Below are 22,274 nucleotides of genomic sequence, written 5' to 3' on the forward strand. Positions count from 1 at the left end.
CCATCAACGCTTTTGTTTTGCTATCAAAATGGATGATGGTATATGGGCACCGTCCATATGTCATGATAGGGGTCCGGAGTAAACCCTTGATAGCTGTGCTGCTGTTTCGATTTTTGCATCAAACTCTGCTGCTCTAGGGATTTTGGAAGTCAGTCCTAGAAATGAGGCTAAAATGCAGGATTAAATCTCTACCCAAATCAATGTGACTTTTCACAAACACACTCTCATGGCCTCTCATAAAGAATGGGTGGAGTTTAGGGGCAAGCTGGACCTGGATCGCTGGCACCAAACATGCTGAAGGCCCAGACGATCCTCCCGAGCCAGCAACATTGAGCTAAAGCCATGCTGTATCTGTTCTGGGGATAGAAGTTTGCAGCACTGCTGCATGTGATGTACCAATTCTGTGGGAGTGAAGCTTGCACTACGATTGCCTATGTTTGAGCATTTGGCAAGAGAAGCATGCAGTCCTGATATTTGTTCTGTGCATGTTCCACATGTGGGAAGTCTACTGCATGCGGTGCAAATGGTCTGTAAGAAGAAGCGTGCTCTTTGGACCGGTTGTGTTAGATTGGTTGTGTGAGTGAAGCTTGCGCTGCTGCTACTTGTTCTGGACTGTGTTTGTGATCAGGGAATATTGCAATGCTGATTCCTGTACTGTGGAGTGCGCCTGATCCATGGGCGGGAAGCTTGTACTGCTACTGACCCTGCTGGGCGTGTATTTCACCGCTGTTGCCTGTGACATACCTGCTCAGTGGGAACACCGTTGCATTGCCTCTGGCCGTGCTGTACCTGTTCTATGAAAGGAAACCTAGCGCTGCTGTTCTCCCATTGGACCTCTTATTTAAGGAATGCTTGCGCTGCTGCTATTTGTGATCGACCTAATGTGTTAGCAGGATAAGCCTGCAGCCTTGCTGGCTGTGCTGTATATTCTGGTGAGAGTGAGGGAAAGCCTTTACTGCTGCTGCCTTTGCAGTATCTGTAGAGGCAATGCTGAAACTGGCCTCCAGATCTTCTGGGTGCAGTGTAGAAACTGTCAAGTTACTCTGTCCTTAACTAGGCAATGCAGTCCATAGGAATGTCAGGGTGGCCCTGGTCACAGGAAGCCATTTACAGCCTGGGAATCACTACATGAGGAGAGGATATGAGACTGTACCTATGTATAAGAGGCTGGAGGTGTGCATATGAGGTATGCACGCATGTGAGACTGCACTTGTGAAGTTGGCCACAGGAAGCTGTTCTGCCATACGATGGTAGTACATGGGCAACTTATGAAACACCCAGGCATAGGGCATTTAAAATTGGGCTATAGTGCTGAGCGTGTGCATTTGAGGTTCAGCCATGGCCTATGAAGGTGTTTCTGGCATACATCAGCAGTTCCTTGGCAAGCAAGGCTGAACCTGGGCATGTGAAGTTATGCCTGGCCTTTGGTGGCTGTATAATGGAATACAAGGCTGTACATGGCCATATGTAGGTTTTCTGTGCATATGGTGCCTGGACATACAAGAATGAAACTGGGAATGCTAAGGTGCCCCTGGCATATATGGTCACAAAAGGCAAAGTGGGGCATCAGTAAATGAGAGTTCCTCATGTCAAGATGATGTTTGTGGTGCCCCAAATGGGCATTCTGTGATCACTATGAGACCACGTTTACGTTGTCCTCGCAAGCGCCCCAAGAATTTGTAGACTGTCTCCAACCCTGCTTACCAGACAGTGCATACTCAAATCCTTCTTTTTCTCTTGAACGGACCAGAAAGGTTCCTCTCGTGTTTTCTGGAGCCATTAGCATGTTTGTGGCCTCTGTACGACTCAACTCTCCAAAAAGCCACCTGAAAACAAAACACGGTGTCAATCATCTCAAACATTCCAGGAGCCAAAGCTAAGCATTACAACCTAAAAGCCCATCCAACAGAGAGATTTTAGAGTGACAGGTGCATCATTTTCCATGCTAAATCTGGACACTTAAGAAACCTCCAGGCACCCTTTCCTTGTAGTTTGTAATATTGTTTTTTGAATTAAGGTGCCATTCTGACAAATTCTTGTAGATGCCCTCAAGCAGCCGTATCTTGCTCATGAGCTACTGAGGCAATCCCATGCCATTTCCACCGGATTCAGGTCCAGCAACTCATGCAAAGTCCAAACCCATTAAAGTGCCTGGCTCACAATAAAACCTAGAGCTTTGATTGATGTCTTGCTTTAGCCGTCGTTTTTGGGTGTCCTGGTATTAAACCTCTGTAAATGTCCCCCACAGACAAAGTGCTCCTTGCAGAAGGCCGCATCCGTTGTGCCCTCAATGACAATTATGGGAACTGAGACATTCTTGGGGACGAACCCCAAGCCTGGATTTTCACTGAGTGCTTCGTTTGTGCTTCACTATACTTGTCACCTCCCGTCCAAAAAGCTGTTGTGTTGAAAAACGTGCCTTTATTTATTGGCGGTGCAGAGTGTTGCAACCGAAACACCTACAAAAAGGAAACAGTCAACAGGGCAATACCAAGTAAATACCAAGTAAATTGCCGAACAGACGTGTGAGAGCTGGTGATCAACAGACCAGTGGGTGGTGGGGAAAACATGGAGGAGAGGCCAGTGACAGGTCTGACATATTACCACGAACTACATTTCACCAAAATGCCTCTGGTAACGGAAGTGACATCACACGACCCTTGACCTCTGATGACATCACAGGAAGTGATGTAATTTGACCCCACCAAGAAGTGACATCACAGAAAGTGATGGAACACCAACTTCCACCCCTTGACAAAGAAGGACGCGGCATCACATAGCATAGTTCCTAAGTACACTACGAAAAATATGGTTACAATATCACTGTAATGTGATATACATTTCATGCAAGAATGGATCACCATATGTATCATTAATATCAGTGTGTATAGGCCCATATTACCAAATCAATGTGAATTCAAGCAGATGTCCAAGACCAAATGATAATGATGTTTTATTATATAGCACTTACGCTGAAGCACTTTATATAGAACAAATATGCATACAACATCACCCAATCTTTGCTGATACTCATTTATCAACCTAAGAAGAATGATAGGCTGAGTTGGCTTTGCTAGCATTCAGACCAGCAACCTACAGTTCAAAAACACATCACAGCAGCTGGCGCTCAACCCCGTGAGCTATTTTACCGGCTACAGCTACCTTACCCGCTATTGTAAAATGAGCAAGTCAGAAAGCTAATTACACTCTGTACTGGATACCATTAAACTGGTAACTGAGATTTAACAAAAGGCCAGTTCACCTGCAGGTCTAGTGTAAAGTTGGCCAAATGTCAAGCCTGCGTGGATCTACTTTTCAGGCTTCAGAAGTTGGCAAAATGCATACCATTGGGAGGGTTCATAACTGTGTATTAAAGAATTTAGAGTAGCACAGGGAAAGCAGTGCACTCACACAGCATTCCGGTACTATGAGGACTCGTTACCTCCTACATGCAAACATGCGTCCTGAACAGCATGCCATGGAGATAGGAAAGATAGACACATTACAACAAAGCATTAATTGTGGCACGATGAAATCAAGGGCATCTTTATGTGCTATGGTCAAACATTTATAAACTGTACACAAGCTTTTAGGCACAAGGATTTTGTCAAGTGACTGAGGAGACCGAGATGGAATGTCTTGTGATGATCGTAACAGAGACAACCGCAGACAAAAACATGCTATAACTGCAACTTGCGAAAAGCAAAATAGATACTACAAAATGGATGCTTATTCTACACTAAATGCTTTTTGGAGTTTTTGTCTGCATTGCGAATTTGAGGTGTTTAAGAACAGACTAAATCAGTGACTCATCCCCTGAAGTGTGCCTGAAATAAACCTTTAATGAGTCTAGCAATTATTGTATAGAGTTCCATAAAGACAAATTATTCCTATTATTTCTTATTTAGGGTCACTGTTTACAGTTTTACATTGTGGAGCCCCCTGGTTTTTTTAAGAAGCCTGAACAAGAAAGCCAGCCACCCTAGAAACAAAGAGCTACATAGCACTACCCACAGCCCAGAAGCTTCAATTTGTAAAAAGAAAAAAAAATTGTTTTTTTCAATTTATTTTAGGGGTAGCAAGGGAGATCACAGGGGTAGCAAGGGAGACATCATGGGTGGCAACCCCCAAATGATGTCCCTTCATAATACATTAGTCAGAACGCACTGAAGATGCACAGGATAGCATGTAGAGTGGAGTACGTTGCAGGGCAATAAGGGATGGGGGAAATGGGGAAGTGGATGGTGCTCCCTCATGCTAAAGGAGTTGGAGCCTCAGTGCAGATTTCAAGGAGTGGGTGGTAGTAGTGCTTTTAACAAAAGAAGACAGTAGTTTCAGTAGTGCAGAACGAGGAGAGAGGAGGAGTAGAAACAAGATGAAGCACAGGTCGGTCGAGTAACATCGAGATTGGATAGCTCAGGGGCAACATGCTCGCCTTGGAAGCAAGAGAAGACACAGGCAACACAGGTTCGATTCCCGGGTCCTCGCTTAGAAACCTCTAGGTATTAAGCGTGTTATAAATAACCTATCATGATAGACCCCGGAATACAGGAACCGTTTAACAACAACTAGCCTCAGGCTCCCCCCTTGTTGACCCGGATTTCGATTTAAACTTGTATAACTTTTAAGGAAAAGAGTGAATCTTGTAAAAATTGATTTTCAATTAAAATAAGTAAAAAATAAAAAGAAATAACCTATCATATCATAACCTATCGTATCATATTGGGGCATCTGCTACAGGGTGTGTGGAGAGGAGTAGCGGGAGATGGTTTTAGAGGGGAGCAAAATCATGAAGGGATTTGAAAACAAGTAGGAGATGTTTAAAGAGACACTTATTAAATGGAAACCCAGCCTGCATGCATGTGACGTTAAGAGGAGGGGGGAGAAGAGTGGAGAAGGCTGTACCGATGCCATGAGGCAGGATTGAGTACTTTGAGAAGGAGTCGAGGGGAATGGTGAGTAGGAGACTTACTTCTGATAATGACTTTCAATCACTGTCATTAGAAGAGACTGGCGGATTTCGGTGTACAGACGAACAAGATGTCGCCAGATTCAAAAAAGAGAGAACGTCAACTCTTGTACCGTACAATTTCAAGACACACACTTTTAGTTAATTTACAAATGTATGCACAATCTACAGTCAGATTGATTCATGAGAATCTTCTAGTCTTAGTTCTCATATTTGACTACAAAGTATAATCCTCTTATTTAGATATGATTTCCAATAATGTAATTGTTGATAGGAATTCAGCCTTTTCCTTCGCAATTTAAATCACTGCATCCATTATTCATGATTCTTTATCGATTTGCCTGTTTATCTCCTCATTTAGTTGAGTCAGGGCCTGAGTTTATGATCGCTTTAAGTTGGCAGACAATAAAGCCTCATTGTAAGTTTGCCCGTCCGGAAACAAGGGTGCCGGTGAGCATGTCTGCCTGCCATGGCCGCTGTGCCCGACAGGTCTGTCCATGCCGGCGCAGCGATCATGGTGGGCAGACGCCTCACGGAAGCGCTGGCACCTGTAACAATGGTGCTGGCGCTTCTGAGTCCCCACTCCCACAGAGTCTTACATTTTACCGGCGCCTGACTTCCCGGGCCGCCGGAGTTGTAATCTCCCGGTGGCACCGGGAAGTCAGGCACTGGTAAAATATTATGAGTCCGGTGGCAACCCGGCAGTAGCACCGGCGGGGTTACCGCCGGACTCGTAATGAGGCCCAATGTCATTTAGACTACAGGGATGAAAAATGTGGTGGCATTGTGGACATTCATTCTTCCTGTTCCTTCAGCAATTGTTATATATATTCCTCCTATCGATTTGGCTGTTTATTTCCTCATTTATTGGAGTTGGGACTTGAGTTGATTATGTCTTAATGGTTGCATAAAAATTACTTCATTAGTGTAAAGTGAAAAGTAAGGTAGATGGGCGGTCACTGACTTTTTAATTTACTCGTGTAGTTGGGTGGTCAGACAAATGCTATCAGAAGCTTGCTGAAAGACCAAAAACATGTAGACAGGAAGCTCAGAAAAATAACCTCTTGAATTAGTAGCAAAATGGGTTATTAAAATCAATAACTACACACCTTCTATCTATTATCACTCTGAAAATGGCACACAATCAAAGGTACACAAGGAGGTATTTCTATTTCACCCATGTTGACCCATCATTCGTGGGATAAGCATTCTGATGTGTTCAACTTATTGGGGACATCCATGCTAACATGGAAATAATATTACACTGTGGTAATAGTGTATTCGAAAACACTGTATACCTGTCTTGATCAGAAACTGGGATGCAAACCATTTGAATATTTTATTAAAACACATTGTGTGTCCTACCCCCATCAAAACTGAATATTCTAGAAATGCTACGGTTTGCATTACAGAATAATGTATTAACCTTCACCTGAGAAACGTACCAACAATACAAAGCCACCACTATGAGAGCAACACATGCCTAGTCTTTGGCCAAACTGTTCATCGGCTTCTTTTTCTTTTATTTTTTATTTGCAATTTGGCGATTCGACAAGCCTTAAGCATACAATTGTTAGCGATAGTAAAATGAAAAGATAATACATACATATCATATATAACTGTTCAGATAATGCATTTGTTTAAAATGTCAATAATTCATCAATCTATCATAATTTATAAATTGATAGCATTAAAAAGCATAGAGAATTATTTCAGATCTAAGCAACCTCCTCATCTCAATATAGTCTCAGATTTTTCTATTCAATAAATGAATGACATTTAAAATTCATCGCTCTTTCACAATTTATCCTGCCACTCCCCTCAGTGAGTCTTTGAATTCTCTTATTTCCTTTTTACCTGTTTTCATAAAGTTTTAAAATAATTTTCCAAATGGATTATGCTGCAGATGTTATTACTACTGATTCTGCACCGTACAAATTGCTCCAAAATTGATATGTTCTGATCTGATCAAGATGGGTAACCAAAGTACTATAGCCTCTAACAAGGTGGAGAGCTAAGGAGTGACAAAGCGTTAAAATGTGGTGACTAGTTTCAATCTCTGGCCTGCAGAAGCGGCAAGTACGCTGTTCAACTGGTATTCCATGCCAAGTGCCTTTATACTCGCACATGGGGAGTATATTTCACCTCAGATATAAAATAAATCGTTTGAGACCAGTAGAACAGAATCTTATTAAATAAGAACAGGGGACACTCGACTGGACACCCTGAGTAGCACATTCCTTATATCGATGCTTTCTAGAGAGCTTCTCAATATCTAATATTGGGCCTCATTACGACTCAGGCGGTAAGGGGTTAACGGCAGCGTTAACAGCGCCGCCCCTTACCGCCTGATTACGAGGTCCCCTAGCGCCATGGTGCTTTTAACACCTGCTTTTAGCAGGTGTTAAAATCCATTGGGCTAAGGGACCATGGAGTTAATTACGCCACCGTAATTTACGGTGGCGTAATTAACGCCTTCCCCACTCCCATTATGCCCTATGGGGCAAAAATGGGAATGGGGAAGGGTAAATGGGGATTGGGGACTTACCGCCCCGCCTAGGTCGGAATGGGGCGGTAAGTCCGCCAACCACCATGGCGTAAACGTAGTTTACGCCATGGTGGTAAAGTCACGGCCCAGGCGGTAACTTACCGCCTGGGTCGTAATGAGGCCCATTATGTCCAAGTCCCGGGCCTTTTTCTTTAAATGAGTCTCTAAACTAGGAGAGTTTAAAATAAGATCATCAGCCAAATCTAATGTCACAAGATATTTGTTAATGGTAGAACTCAGATCCAAGAGAAAACCATTGGTTGTTAACGTAATAAGGCCTTTACCAATCAACTTTAATAATTTGTTCTAATTCTCTAAGGCAGTCCTTGCTTCATGTATAACAGGGTTCTTTGTACCTGCCAAAGAGATTCCAATGTGATCACTGCTTACTCCATTCTCAAGTCCTCTATCAGAACTGTTTGAGGTAGGACTGTAATGGAACGCAACATTTTTCCCTCTATCTTTCTTAACCATTGTACATACCTGTAAGAAAGAATTTGAAAACCATATAGTATACTTGGGACGATGCTGACTCGGTATATCTCCAGCATTGCAGCAATATTGTAACCTCCTCTCTGAGCCATGTGGCGTTTGAGAACATTCCATTTTCCCCAAACTTTAAGAGTAATCTGCTCGCCATAGTACATGTTAGGGGATCAACTGTAATTGAAGATACCAAGTAAATATATTATTTTGCTGTTTGAAGTTGGCTTTCTTTCATTTTCCATATAAAACCCTGTTTCCCCTTGCTTTTGTTGTTAGAATCACCAAAACACATTACAACATGTGGTTATTTTCAGCATACGTGAAAAGGTCTTCAATTTATCTTTGAACCCAATAGGAGTTTTATCTAAAATGATGGTATCATCAGCGTAGGCCAGCCATGAGACCTATTGCTACTTTTCAGTGGGAAATTTCTTGCAGCACTGATGTGATCAGCCAAGTCAGCAGTGTACAGATTATATAACATTGGCCCCAGTACGCAGCCTTGTTTAAGGCTGCAGTTGGTATTCCTGTATTCCGCAAATTCTCCAGCCATGCTCAATCGTATTGTTACTGAAATATTAGTGTAAACTGATTTAATAAAATATAGAAGTTGTGGATCTATCCCCTATTTCTCAAGCTTTTTTCCATAGCAAAGATCTAGAGACCAGATCAAACGCTTTGCTCAACATAGCAGCAATATAATATATGTCCACGGATAGTGTCTGCCATCATATACTGCAGGGCACAAAGATTATTAATATTACTGTGCCCTTTCCTAAAGCCCATTTGAAAGGGTGACAACAACTTCTTATCTTTTGCCCACTGAGTTAACTACTTCCGCAGTATACTAGGAAAATAATATTTTGTTGTGTCCATCATAGCAAGCAGTCTGTAATTTGTCGGGTCTAACCTGACCCCTTTTTTAAAAACAGGGATGAGTATTGATTTTAAGCAACTCTTAGGAACAATGACCATCCTTTCAATGCCTCTAAAATATTATACAGGACTTTAGCCTAGCACTGAGAATTACATTTAAATAAAATATTCAGAGTACCATCTGGTCCGGGGGCACTTGAGTATTTAAGATGGGCTTCTATGAAATCGTCAATCAGCAGTTTGACCAAGTTTTTGATCTGATCAAACATTTAATATGGCTTTGGCAAATTGATGATATATTCATGATGGGATGGCAGCCAATATAATAACCTCCAGAAGTGAACACACACAGTGGGCCTCATTACGACCCAGGCGGTAAGGGGTTTACGGCAGCATTAACAGCGCCGACCCTTACCGCCTGAGTACGAGGTCCCTTAGCGCCATGGCGGATTTAACACCTGCTTTTAGCAGGTGTTAAAATCCATGGCGCTAAGGGACCATGGAGTTAATTACGCCACCGTAATTTACGGTGGCGTAATTAACGCCTTCCCCACTCCCATTATGCCCTATGGGGCAAAAATGGGAATGGGGAAGGGTAAATGGGGATTGGGGACTTACCGCCCCGCCAAGGTCGGAATGGGGCGGTAAGTCCGCCAACCACCATGGCGTAAACATAGTTTACGCCATGGTGGTAAAGTCACGGCCCAGGCGGTAACTTACCGCCTGGGTCGTAATGAGGCCCAGTGTCTGGATATGGAACTATATACAGCTGAAAATATGTTCAATGCTAAAATTCACTGAAAAGCCACTGCAGTAAATCCTCTGCTGGATGCACAAAGGGGATCCTGCAAATAGTGCATTGGAGACTCTACCAGCAGGGAAATTCATGTGACCAAAACATAATTTAAAAAATATTTTAGTATATGCAGAAGAGAAGAAACGAATTCCAAGCAGTTTACAAATGAGATGACAGAGGGAAAACACGCTTAAAACAATTCAAAAAGTTGAGCACTCGCAAGAATCACTTCTAACACAATCTTTGAAAAAGCAAACTGAAATAAATCATATTTATGACACAATGTAGCAGAGATAGTCATCAAATAAAGTCATCATTCTATGAAAACATGCATCTATATTTCAACTTGAAGAAAATCCACACGACTGTATTGTTGAATACCTCGTAATCACCTATATCAAAGCAATTTCACTTACGTGCATCTTAACCCCAGCCCTCATTTCCAAGCCAAAAATACCATAACATCAACCTGGTTGCATATCAGCATGCAAGATTTTCACAAATGAGGAATCTTGCTTCCTAGCTCTAAATACAACACCTATGACAAGACCATAATCATAACAAGACAAAGTTTATCAAGGGTTTTATTAGCTATCAATCCACCTATGTTATTTGTATTATTATTGACATTTGAAATAAACCTTATGTAGGAAGCACAATCAAGCAGCTAAGAAAACACATCCAGGAACATATCGGAGCAGTATGGGATGGCAAATCTTTCTCAGTCCTTGTGGCCACCCGTTAGAATGCTCTCCCAGTGCATCTTCTATTGATCCCAAACCATCTGGCATTTAGACCTAATATGAAAAGTCATCCCTTTCCCCATTTGCCATGAGTCCCACTGATTTCCTCCTCACTGATTTTACAGTCAGAACCAAGATGCCTTTTCTAGGCGAACATTTGAACGTCAGAAATGTTTGTACCATACCACATAGTATCAGAGCATCCTGTGGCTGTTCAATGCAATACTCTCCACAAAGGCAAACATTTTACACATCTAAGATTTGTAGGATGCAAGATTATCCCTAAATACCCATAGTGTGGTGTCAAAGAAGGAACAGTGAGTTACAAGATGGCCGCGTATCATTGAGTATCGCGACTGCCAAGCTCCCGACCCGCGTCGCTCCTGAAGCCTCAAAAGCAGTGAAATTAGCCCTCCCCGGGTCCTACTAAGCACGGAATACTACATCGGAGCGAAGGAGGAAACACGGAGCAGTGCATGGGAGCCTATCCACGCCAATGAAATTGCAGCTGGTCCAGGCAATCATTGCCCGCAAGACCTCGGCGGCCCTGGGAAGACTGCTGAGAGAAGAGGCGGGCGGGCCTCCCGCGTCCCACCAGACGAAGGGAGGTGAAGGCACATACAGCGCTGGCTAGGCACAGACCCACGCTCAAAGGAAGAAAGCTGGCGTAGGGAAACTTGCTCAGTGACCAAGCAACAACAATCCCTGGGTCCAGCACCCCAGACTGAGAGGGCCTCTTCAGTGACCACCTCCGACCCAGCCGCTGCTCATCCCGCGACGGGTGCTGCTCCTCAGAGACAGCTACAGATGCAGGCGACGCGTGACCAAGCCGGTAAGCCCGGGCAGCAGGAGGTCGAGCAGCAGTCTCCAATCAGAAGTAGAGGTTCCTCCAGCAAATAAGAAGGGAGTGAGCCCTCAACGGGGCACCAACCGCCGTAGCACTGAAGACGCAGCCGGAGGAAGCGGGTAATCTACGAACACCACCATAACCCTCACGCTTTTCCCCCGCACGGCTGCAACATAACGGGCCCATTTGACCCATACACGCATTGAGGCCCACCACATCTGGAAGTCCTTCTCCCATTGTGGAAGCATGTACTAACGGCCTGGCGCCCAATAGACTGGGACACTGCGCGGAGGCCTGTCGCCTTACACCTGAACCCCGCGGACTCCAGGCCCGGGCGCAAGAACGCCAGTCTCAGACCTGGGCTTACATTGACACCCTAATCCCACGGATGATCCGTCCCCCCTGAGCAGCTCTCTGAACTTGGTCTGCCCGGAGACAACTGTGACAGACCTCCCCGTTAGGAGGACATTATTTCCATCTACCAGCCACCCCATAAGGATCGCGAGCCCTGAAGCCGTGAACCGCGCCAAGGATCCAACGCACGCAGGAGCAGAGGCAGGGGACCCGTACTGCCTCCCTCTCCCCATTAGTCAGCCAACGCATAGGAGAAGGATCCGGTGGGGGGGGGCCCTCTCGCTTTAAGCCCCAGTAATAGCAAGCAACAAAACAATGACACCATACGGGGCTGCCCTGCTCATTTGCATATAGGTTTGCTCCAATAGAACAGTGGCCTGGGAAAGCACGGCTCCTAGAACCCTCGTAGACCCAATGGAATAACCGGTGACCGGGCAGAAGTAGTTAGTGGCCGGCCGGCGGATCGTCCGAGGAGGGGAGGCGGAGCGGGAGGACACCCATACCCGGACAACAAAACCCACACTAACAACGTAGCGGGGGGGACCCCCCACAAAGGACGCGCCAAGTAGGACACAGATCAACTCAGACCGGCCTAAGCACCACCACCCGTCAGAAGGACCAGCCGAAACCCACCAAACCCAGAACGCGGCGGAGAAGTGCAGAAAAAGAGTAGATCAGAGACAGAACCAACGCAAGTAATAGTGAGGATATCCTTCACCCTTTAATTGGAAGTGATCCATCACACACCTAAGCATCAAGCCAGAATGAGAGCTACCCAGCGCATTCAGTATACAATCCATAAATCCAGCCTGGAAATGTCGAGAAATAGAATGAAAGAAGTTGTGGCTATGCTTAGAAAGCCGAGACCGAGCCACGGAAGACTGGTCTATCGATCCTGCCGTGGAGTCCATCCAAGACGATCAGGATAGACTGGCTGCTCACTCTGTACTTAAGCAATTCATGGGCAAGCTGGTGGACAAGATCACAGCGGCGGGTCAGAAACAGATGGACACTTTAAGGGAAGATTTAGCAGAGGGAATAAAGGAAATAAAAAGGGACAACAACAAAATAGAGGAAAGAGTCGACACCAACGAGAGGGCCATACATGAACTGACCGAGGACGCAAGGAAAGCCAATACCCTTCTGGAAACTCTCGCTGTGGCCACCCGGAACTTCGAACTCCAAGCTGAGGACTTGGAGTATACATCCAGGAGAGCCAATATATGGGTCAAATCCCTACCAGAGGACATACAAGACCAGGACCTGGCACGTACTCTCAAGAGCATCTTTGGTGACTTCCTTGAAGATCTCCAATTCGATAGGATCCATAGGGTGGGCCCACACCAGCTCAAACCAGGGGTGGGACTGAGAGGTGTCCTGGTGGCCTTCCTTAGCTACGCAGCCAAAGAGCGGATACTAGAGAAAGCCAGGAAAACAGAGCACATTACCTACAATGGCGCTGAAATATTTTTGTACCAAGTCCTGACACAAGTAACCCTCATTAAAAGGAGGCGAATGGGTCTGGTACTGGCATATTTGAGAGTCCAACAGATCCGTTACAGATGGATCCACCCATTCGGTCTGAGCTTTAACTGGCAGGGCAGGTAACACAAAGTCATGACCTGTGACCAAGGGATAGCCCTGTTGGGTCTGGAAGATCTTCATACAATGAGCCCCTCATCCTCATCCAACCAACTCACCGCTCGCAAACCATGGGAATGGTCTATGGTGAGGTCCAAACAGTCGAAGAAGGGGGAACACTACCCCATACCCAGGATCGATCCGAAGAAAGCTGGGACAGAACACCAAAATACCTTGTCAGAAAGCACCAACTGTAACCAAACCCCTGGAGGTTCAGCTGCGACGACATGGTGTGCCTGGGGAGGACGCTTACTAAGACAAGATAAGTCCAGGGCTTCAGGATAACATTAAGAATTGAGATATCTGACGGCGGGGAGGGGGGAGGGATGGGAACTGGAATGGGAATAGGAGATCACGCGTGGGGGAAGACTGGGGATGACATAGGACTCATCTCTCGTCAAAACAAAACGAGTGGGGCTGAGTGCCAGCTGAGCTCACCCAAGGGGAGTAAGGGGAAAGCAGGGGGTTGGCTCCAGGAAGGGAGTGAAGGGGGAGATCTGGGAGCATTTCATTGGAAGGGGAGATACCACGGCAGACAGCACAAAAACCTCATGGGTGGGGGCAGGGGTCACCGGGCTACCAGGCAGAGAGATCTAAACAAAGGTCACATAAATGGCTAATACGGAGCATATGAGAATCCTATCATTAAACATCAATGGGTTAAACTCTCTGATTAAAAGAAAGAAGGAGAGATTCCTAAGGAGGGAACAACCGCATATAGTGACACTACAAGAGACCCACATATAGACCCGGGACACACATAGGATAAAGCTCTGGGGATATTCTAGAATCCTTCAGGCCACACAACCCAGGAAAAAGGGAGTGTACTGATAGCCTTAAAAGACGCAGTGGACCTGACAATCAATGGGAAGCAAAAGGATGACCAGGGGAGGAACTAAGCGGTGGCGTTGGAGGGTGGGGGCGAGACATACACAGTCACAACACCAAATATAGGTCAGGATGCCTTCATTGAAAAAACCCTCACCCGCCTGGAGAAATTCACCAGGGCTTGCATCCTACTAACGGGGGATTTCAATATGGTCTGGGACCCCATGAAAGACAGAAGCAAGGCATCCCAGGGGCCACTTATGTGGCCATCAGGGGACCTTGGGAGAAAGACCCAGGAGCTGGCCATAGTGGACGTATAGATGGAGCTGCAGGGAAACACGGAAGGGTACACCTTTTCTTTGCATGCACATCGAGCACACTCACGTATCGATTACATATGGATCTCCAAAGCCCTGATAGGCAAAGTGAATGACATCGCACTAGGGGCGATCGCGATGTCTGATCACGCACCAATGACGCTTTCTTTAAAAATATCACGAGGCCCTCCGGGCCTGTGGAAGTGGCGATACCCGACCCCGATCTTTAAAGATGTAATACTCATTTGTGAAATAGAAGAGGAAGTGGAGGCGTTCTCAGAACATAACACATGGGAAGACACTACCCCACAAATATGGTGGGACACCCTAAAAGCCACAATAGGAGGGGAAATTATAGCTATAAAGGCGGGAAGCTACAGAGAATTAAAGCTGGAAGAAAGTCAAGTAGAGAGTAGGCTTAATGGCATAATGGCACAGATGGGAACGAAACTGGCTGCAGCCATTAAAAGAGAGTGTAGGGCAGTAAAAGTGCAGCTAGATCTCATACAGACTAGGGCAGCCGAACGCAACCTATTGCACCCTAGGCAAAAATATTACATCAAAGCCAATAAATCTGACCGCCTACTAGCTAGAATGCTGAGGAAGGAAGAAAGCAGAAAAACAATCTTGAAAATTAAGATGGATGGTGGCATGATGAGTACCAGCAACAAAGACATGGAAGGGGAGTTTGTCCAATTTTACACCAAATTATACAACTCAAGTATACCCTCACTCACTAGTCAGGAAACCTACCTAAACAAGATCGATCTACTAGGTATCTCAGGTGAGGAGAGAGAAATCTTTGAAGGGGATATCAAAATAGATGAGGTCAGGAAGGCAATTAACTCCCTACCATCGAATAAATCCCTGGGCCCAGACGGATATGTAGCAGAATTCTATAAAATACACAAAGAAATTCGAATTCCTTACCTCACAAATCTATTCAACCACATCGGAACCATTAAGGCTCTACCCAAATCAATGGAGGAGGTGAAAGTAATACTAATACAGAAGAAAGGCAAAGACCCTAGGGAGTGGGAGTCCTATCAGCCCATAGCGTTGATAAATGTCGACGCAAAAATACACACAAGATCCTCCCCAAAATAGTACAAACGATCAGTCTGGTTTTATTAGAGCAGTGGTCTTCAAACTTTTTTGGCATTGGCCACCCCTGAGCAAAGTTTGGGCAGGCCGGGCCACCCCAAAAGTGCCAGATGGACAGTATGAAGAAATCGCTATGAACTTTTCCATGCCGTCAACGCACCCTACTCCCAGTACAGACCCTGGGCTCTCCCCACCCTACTCCCACCACTATCCCAGTGCAGCCGTCCATCCTGCTCCCACCACAGTCCCATAACACAAGCATACACATACCCCTACACATTTAAATAAAAAATAAATCGCCATAAACGTACCTCGCGTGGTTGCTAAAATGCCCTGCTCCAGGTTGCTCTGACCGTATGTTCTAGGAGGCGCAGGAGCACCCCCTCGCACATACATACATACATGCAGTGCCCCAGGCAGCATTTCCAATGAGCTATGCAAGGCTGGTGAAGCAAAACATCCCCAGCGTTGCATGGCTCAGTGATCATGTGCGGCTGGGGAAATTAATTGTCAAAGGCAAACAAAGTTTCCTTTTGACAGTTCAGCCAGCCCAGGAGCACTCCCTCAGCGGGAAAAAGCAGCTGAGGGAGTGCTTAGTGTTTCACTGGGCTGGCTCCTCGGCTCCTCCATAATGGGTGAGGTGGCCAGTGGGTGGACACCTTCTCACCCATTATGGATGAGCTGGCAGGCTTGGACTGGCCTATAGGGCAATAGGGCGATGAACATACCAAAAATGCAAAATGCTAGTGTAGGCCAGTATAAATGGGCCACTTTTTTTGGCCAATGTGGGCCAGTTTGAGGAGTTACTTCACTATGCAGCTAGTAGTTTTGACCATTGTTGCTGAATAAATATTCTTTAAATATCAGCATTTTTTACATTTGAACAAAAAAGAAAACCCTTGGGTACTATTCAAACAGTCTGTGACTAAACACTGAATATCCATTTGCAACTGCTGGCCATTTTTTCATTGGTGCCTAAGACCGTTTTATGGCCCAGTCTGACCATGTGAGCTGCCCCTTCCCACAGTTTGAAGACCTCTGTATTAGAGGCAGACAAACAGGAGACAATGTGACAAGTTTAGTTCACCTAATCGAGAAAGCTCATAAAAGAGAGATACCCACCCTTCTGCTGGCAATCGATGCTGAAAAAGCTTTCGACCGAGTAGAGTGGGGATTTCTCTTTGCCACCATGATCAAGATGTGCTTCGGCCCCAAATACCTGGATTGAGTCATGGCTAATTATCAACACTCACTCAACCAGCAAGCTATAAATGGTTAGATTTCAGAGCCGGTCCCAGTCGAGAGGGGCACAAAGCAGGGCTGCCCCCTGTCTCCCCTGTTATACGCACTACATTTAGAGCCATTTCTGGCAACAATAAGATCGAGCGAAGATATAAAAGGGATACCATTCGGCTGTAATACCTATAAAATAGCCGCATTCGCAGATGACATGCTTCTGACATTGACCCAACCTGAATCCTCTTTGAGGGCGGTGGGTAGCTTCGGACAGGTGGCTGGCTTAAAAGTCAACGCAAATAAATCTGAAATTCTCAGCCTCGCCCTATCGGAAAAGGCAGAGCTGGATCTTAGACGGCCTATAAATACAGATGGGTCAACAAAGCCATAAAGTATCTAGTCATACAACTGACCAAAACGGTGGGAGAACTTTATCAAGCGAACTATCCACCCCTCTTGGAAACTAAAATGATCGACTGGGGTCTGCTAATCATAACATGGCTAGGTAGGATCAATGCCCTAAAGATGGTGGTTTTGCTGCAACTGCTTTATGGCACTCCCAATAGGCATCCCACCCACCTTCTTTAGATCTCCCCAAAAACTCACAAACCAATTTGTCTGGAACCAAAAACACCCAAGAGTAGCCACAAAGCTAATGAGAACACCGACCTCCCGTAGGGGTGTGGTGGAGCCAGACTTCAGGGTATAATACATCGCTGCACAAACAAGAGTCATCAGGGACTGGCAAAGGGATGCTAGGGGGAAGAGATGGAGGCCAATGGACAAGGCAGTATTGGGAGGGAACTTAGAGGGAATGCATTGGAAACCGAGAACAGACAGAACTCCCCAAATGTACAGTACCCAAATACTTTTGACAGTAGGGGATGTGTGGGACCACACAGTAGCAAGGTCACACATCACTAACTACCCCTCCCCATACATGCCCCTCTTTGACAACCCCCATTTTACCCCAGGGCACAAAACATTCACTTTTGATCTCTGGCAACAAGGGGGTTGCCATATGGTAAGAGACATGTTCGTCAGGGACCAGGTCAAATTATTTGAGCAGTGCAAAACAGACTTTGATTTGGGGGGAAAGCAAAGGTACAGCTATGTCCAGCTGAGGCATTGGCTCTTACACCCCACTATGAAGCAAGCGGGGTGCCGCCCGCTCTCCCCCTTTGAGAAATATCTAAATACAGACTTGGGAGACAGGAGAGTGGTGGCATCCATATAAAAACTCATTAAGGAGGGTGAAGCTCCTCACCAGAGCATATATGGAAAGATGGAAATCAGATACAGTGTGCACAATACGGGAGGCGGAGTGGAAGAATCTATGGCTGCAGATCCCCAAACTATACAAATCAGAGAGACTTGGCTGAGGCTGATGCTTCAGTGGCACTTATCTCCGGTCAGGATACATAGAAGGTACCCAGAGACCTTGCACTATTGCTGGAGGGAGTGCGGGGGGGAAGGCACCTGGGCCCACATCTTGTGGGAATGCCCACAAATAGATCAGTACTGGAAAGGAAGACAAGGGGCAATAGGCCAGGTCCTGAGAATCACGTCGGGTGGGAACAGGGGCCTAGAAATGATAAGACTGAATGGGGTCCTAGAGAGCTTGACATCAAAGCCAAGCCATAAACTTTATATCATAATGATGATGTCAGCAGCACTGGTGATTGGGCGTAAATGGAAATCTAAAGACCCCCCCCCTTACTCAATCCAAGGCAAACACTTAAGTTTCAGTTCAGACTGGTCAAGCCTACTGAGATACCTAAAGGATGGAGCATGCCGAGCCTGGTGTCCCAGGTCCATGGATCTTTTGGGTATAACCGACCCAGAAGGGGAGAGCGAACTATAAACCACTCACACAGTGGCAGCACCACAAAGGGGGACTCCATAAATGATGGCAATAGTGATCTCACCATTGAAACCGAATGCCCCGGTGGAGAGGGCTACGGCATGGACAGCTCTCGGATCGGGGCAGGGAGAATGGAGGGGGGAAACCACAGGTTGTAAGAAGGTTTGTTGTTTAAAAAAATGCTAATAAAATGTTATTGGAAAAAAAATGATAGAACAGTGAGTCATGAAGAATGCCAATGGATTTGCACCATGCAAAGTACCATTACTGGACTAAACAGTGAATATTAAATTAATGTCATTTGTCACACTGACATACACTGTCAGTGATCAAGGCTTGTTTACTCTGACCTCTGTTATTCTCACTGGTATTTCTGAGACAATTGTACAATAGAGGTATAATTCTGGCAACAACTTCCACCTCCAAAGAGCAATGAATAACTAGGTAACTGTGTTAACAATGCATCATTAAGATAGCCAGTATAACAGGTGATTAATATATTTTCATCCCATCAGTCTACATGTTTTTCAGTTTTATTAGATGACCATATAATGACTGTATTGAAAATATCTTACATACCATTTTGTATAACTTACTACTGCCCCAGTCTGTGGGAACATATTGTAAACATTCAACAGCAATTAAGAATTTGGTCCTAAAACACTGGAACCTCATTAATGATACCACAAACAGTGATAAACCGCTTTTTGCTTTCAAATGTAGAAGGACTATAAAAGACATGCTACTTCATACAAATAATGACCTGAAAGAAAAATCAAAAAGATTAACCTCACTCTGGGGCCTTACTGAAATTGATAAGTAGCCATTCTTGTGGCAACTGTGTGTGTCGTAAACATACTAAACGGACATTGGTTTTTGAGCACATAAATTTGAAAATCACCCTGAATATTTTTGCAAATGTTATAACTAAGAATGTAGTTCATGCTCTGAAGTGTCCATGGGACAAAATCTACAAAATCTACATTGGGAAAACAAGCAGGGCCTTTAAAGTACATTCCGCGAACCAAATCTAAAGTGAGGCTAACAAATCGTCAAGCTCCAATTGTACACCATTACATGGAAAAAGGGCATAATGCTGATATGATTACCTGGACTATAAATGATGTTGTTCAGAGTTTGAACCACCCCCAAGAAGGGGAAAATATCTTTAATGAGGATAGAGCAAAAATGAATTCTTGTTTTCAAAGCCCATGAGACAGGACTTAATAATCACCTGATATGGTCTTTGCTGATATTGAGATTCCATAAAGAGGTGATTATAAAGGTAACAATGACAAGTTTTATTGATTTATAATTAAGAGGGATGGGGCAGTCTACCCCATGATCCCCTCATACGAAATTCATGACACAGAAGAAGGCTAGGAAACATCGCAATCACCCATTCTATTTCGGACGAATCCCCAATGGACCGATGGTTGACAAGTATGTCGAGAGGTACCCCCTCAGCCAGCCCCACAGACCAGGTGCAGTAGAAATTTATCTCAGAGTGGACAAGGAGCCCAAGCTACAACTAAACACACCTCAATCGACAGTCTCGAAAAAAGTGCATAGAAGCCATGTTGCTGACATCGTTAAAGACACAACTGCATAGCCGTGTTAGACATGAAGCACACATGCCATCCATACAACCCTCGAATACATGAAGAACATGAGCGTACAGTTTTATAGTTAGAGGACATACACATATACATACTGTCATTGCTTGTATTATTTTTATCATTAGCCAGCCGCAGCAACGCAGAATCCACAAGAAGCAAGCGATCCTGAGCAAAGTTTGGAGATGCTTACATGTGAATAACCTTATGGAACTGCAGGAGCACCCATGGGACCTGACAGAACTTGGTGTGACTAACCTATGAAGAATGTAGTATAGCACAAACACTGTGGAAACCGCATTATAATGATTTAGGAAAATTACAGCAGGCCACAGGCCTCTCAGCCAAAGCCGAGCTGGGGTGAATTCAGGCTGGACAAAGAGCAAAACGTATGACACAGGACCCGCTGCCAAGGCCACAAGATACATTCCATTTCCTGAATGACAAAAGCACTAGCTGCGATAAATACAAATAATTGCTCATAATTCAGAGCTGCACAGCTAAAAATCATGGTCTCCGAACCCATGACCCGGCTGGCAGACAATGGACAGTAACCAGCGCTGGGAAAGGGAGCCGATCTCAGGCTACCAGACAGAAGACTGCAACAAAGATGCTGCAATGTGAGACAAGTGTTGCCTGAGCAAGAAGAACCCTCTCATAGACTAAGGTGGTACACACAAGTTACAATGCAGACACATAGGGCCTCATTACGAGGTTGGAGGCAGCCATGGAGCTACTAGCTCCATGGCTGCCTCCAAAACCCTACCGACTCCGCCCTGGTGAATGGAGCAATTACCGGTCCATTCCAAGGTTGGGGGGACCGGTAATTCCCCATTCACCAGGGCCCTTCCCAATTCCCATTTGAGCCCCCATAGAGTTCAATGGGAATGGGGAAGGCGCTCGTAACGGTACCACAAATTGCAGTACCGTTATTAGCTCCAGGGTCCCTTTGTGGGTCCCGTCCTTAACGCCTGCAAAAAACAGGCGTTAAGGGGGGACCCTTACCGCCCACCTCGTAATGAGGCCCATAGTCATTCTTATTACCTTGAAATGGTACACCAAGAGCTGAGAACCTTTGCAGATCCCAGGCCTGGGGATGTCATCTCCAGCCAATCACAGTTCAGTATCCTAGGGCTGGGTAACAATGTTCAAGAACCAATGGCAAGACCCTCACACTTCAACATTGTTATAGATAGTGACTTGAGAATGGACCAGGCTAGCCACCTGACATTGGAGAGCCCATAGAATAACACAAATAGGTGACCATATGGGTTATTAGGCTCTTGATAGCCAATCCCACATGTTGATAGGATTTTGGAGAGAGGCCTAAGTAGTGACAGAGCAGTGATACAATTTTGTATCAAAATTGGCCTGCGAGCAAAGAGAAGTTGAGACGTCGAGGGATTTCATCTGTCCCTGTGCTGATCCCAGTTGGTTTTGTCTGTAATAAACCGAAGTTTGAGCCTGCTGTTTGACTCAGTCCTCCGTTTGTCCTGTGGAAGGTGTTGGGTCTTCCGAGAGTCCGCAAACTCAAAGTGGCCCTCTGGCATACCTGGTAGTTTGTCCCAACAAGTTGGTAGCAGAGGATGATTGGCTGTGCCTGCCCAGCACCGCATTGTCTCCTTTGCCGCCGAACCTGAGAGGCTGCGGGACCCTCGTATATTTCGCCAAGATGGGAAAACGTGTGCCAGTTTCTAGGTCGTCAGGAGCCCCTTGTGAATTATCCATCCCAAAGTCAGCGAGTTGTCCAGGCAGATCAAGACGCAGAGGTGAGCGCCTTGACGGGAAGCCGGTAGCCGAGCAGCGCTAGCAAACCACAAAGTTTAAGTATTGACCCAGTCTAACGACAACTGTGGGTGTGAGGGAGGGTATTGAGATTGTGGACTATTGTTTAGTATTGTTGAGTATTGTTAACGTATTGTCTAGCATTGTGAAAAGTGAGTAGGGACTGGAATGGAGGTATAAGTCCCTTTTCTATGTTTAGGGCACATTCAGTATTAGAGGTAAAAGGTTCTGGTGAATAACCTAGACTAATGACTTGAGGTCTTG

The 22,274-nt window shown here is 45.4% G+C and overlaps 1 protein-coding gene across 1 annotated transcript in view; it reads right to left on the minus strand.

The window, feature by feature from the left end:
* PTK6 (protein tyrosine kinase 6) overlaps nt 1-22,274 on the minus strand; it is a 465,017-nt gene that overhangs the window by 270,493 nt on the left and 172,250 nt on the right. The window contains exon 2 of the mRNA XM_069650818.1: nt 1,705-1,826. Coding sequence (XP_069506919.1) covers nt 1,705-1,826 — 122 coding nt within the window. The remainder of the gene's footprint in view (nt 1-1,704; nt 1,827-22,274) is intronic.

This window comes from Ambystoma mexicanum, chromosome 3p (assembly GCF_040938575.1).
Source record: "Ambystoma mexicanum isolate Mex_15411 chromosome 3p, UKY_AmexF1_1, whole genome shotgun sequence".
Classification (NCBI taxonomy): domain Eukaryota; kingdom Metazoa; phylum Chordata; class Amphibia; order Caudata; family Ambystomatidae; genus Ambystoma; species Ambystoma mexicanum.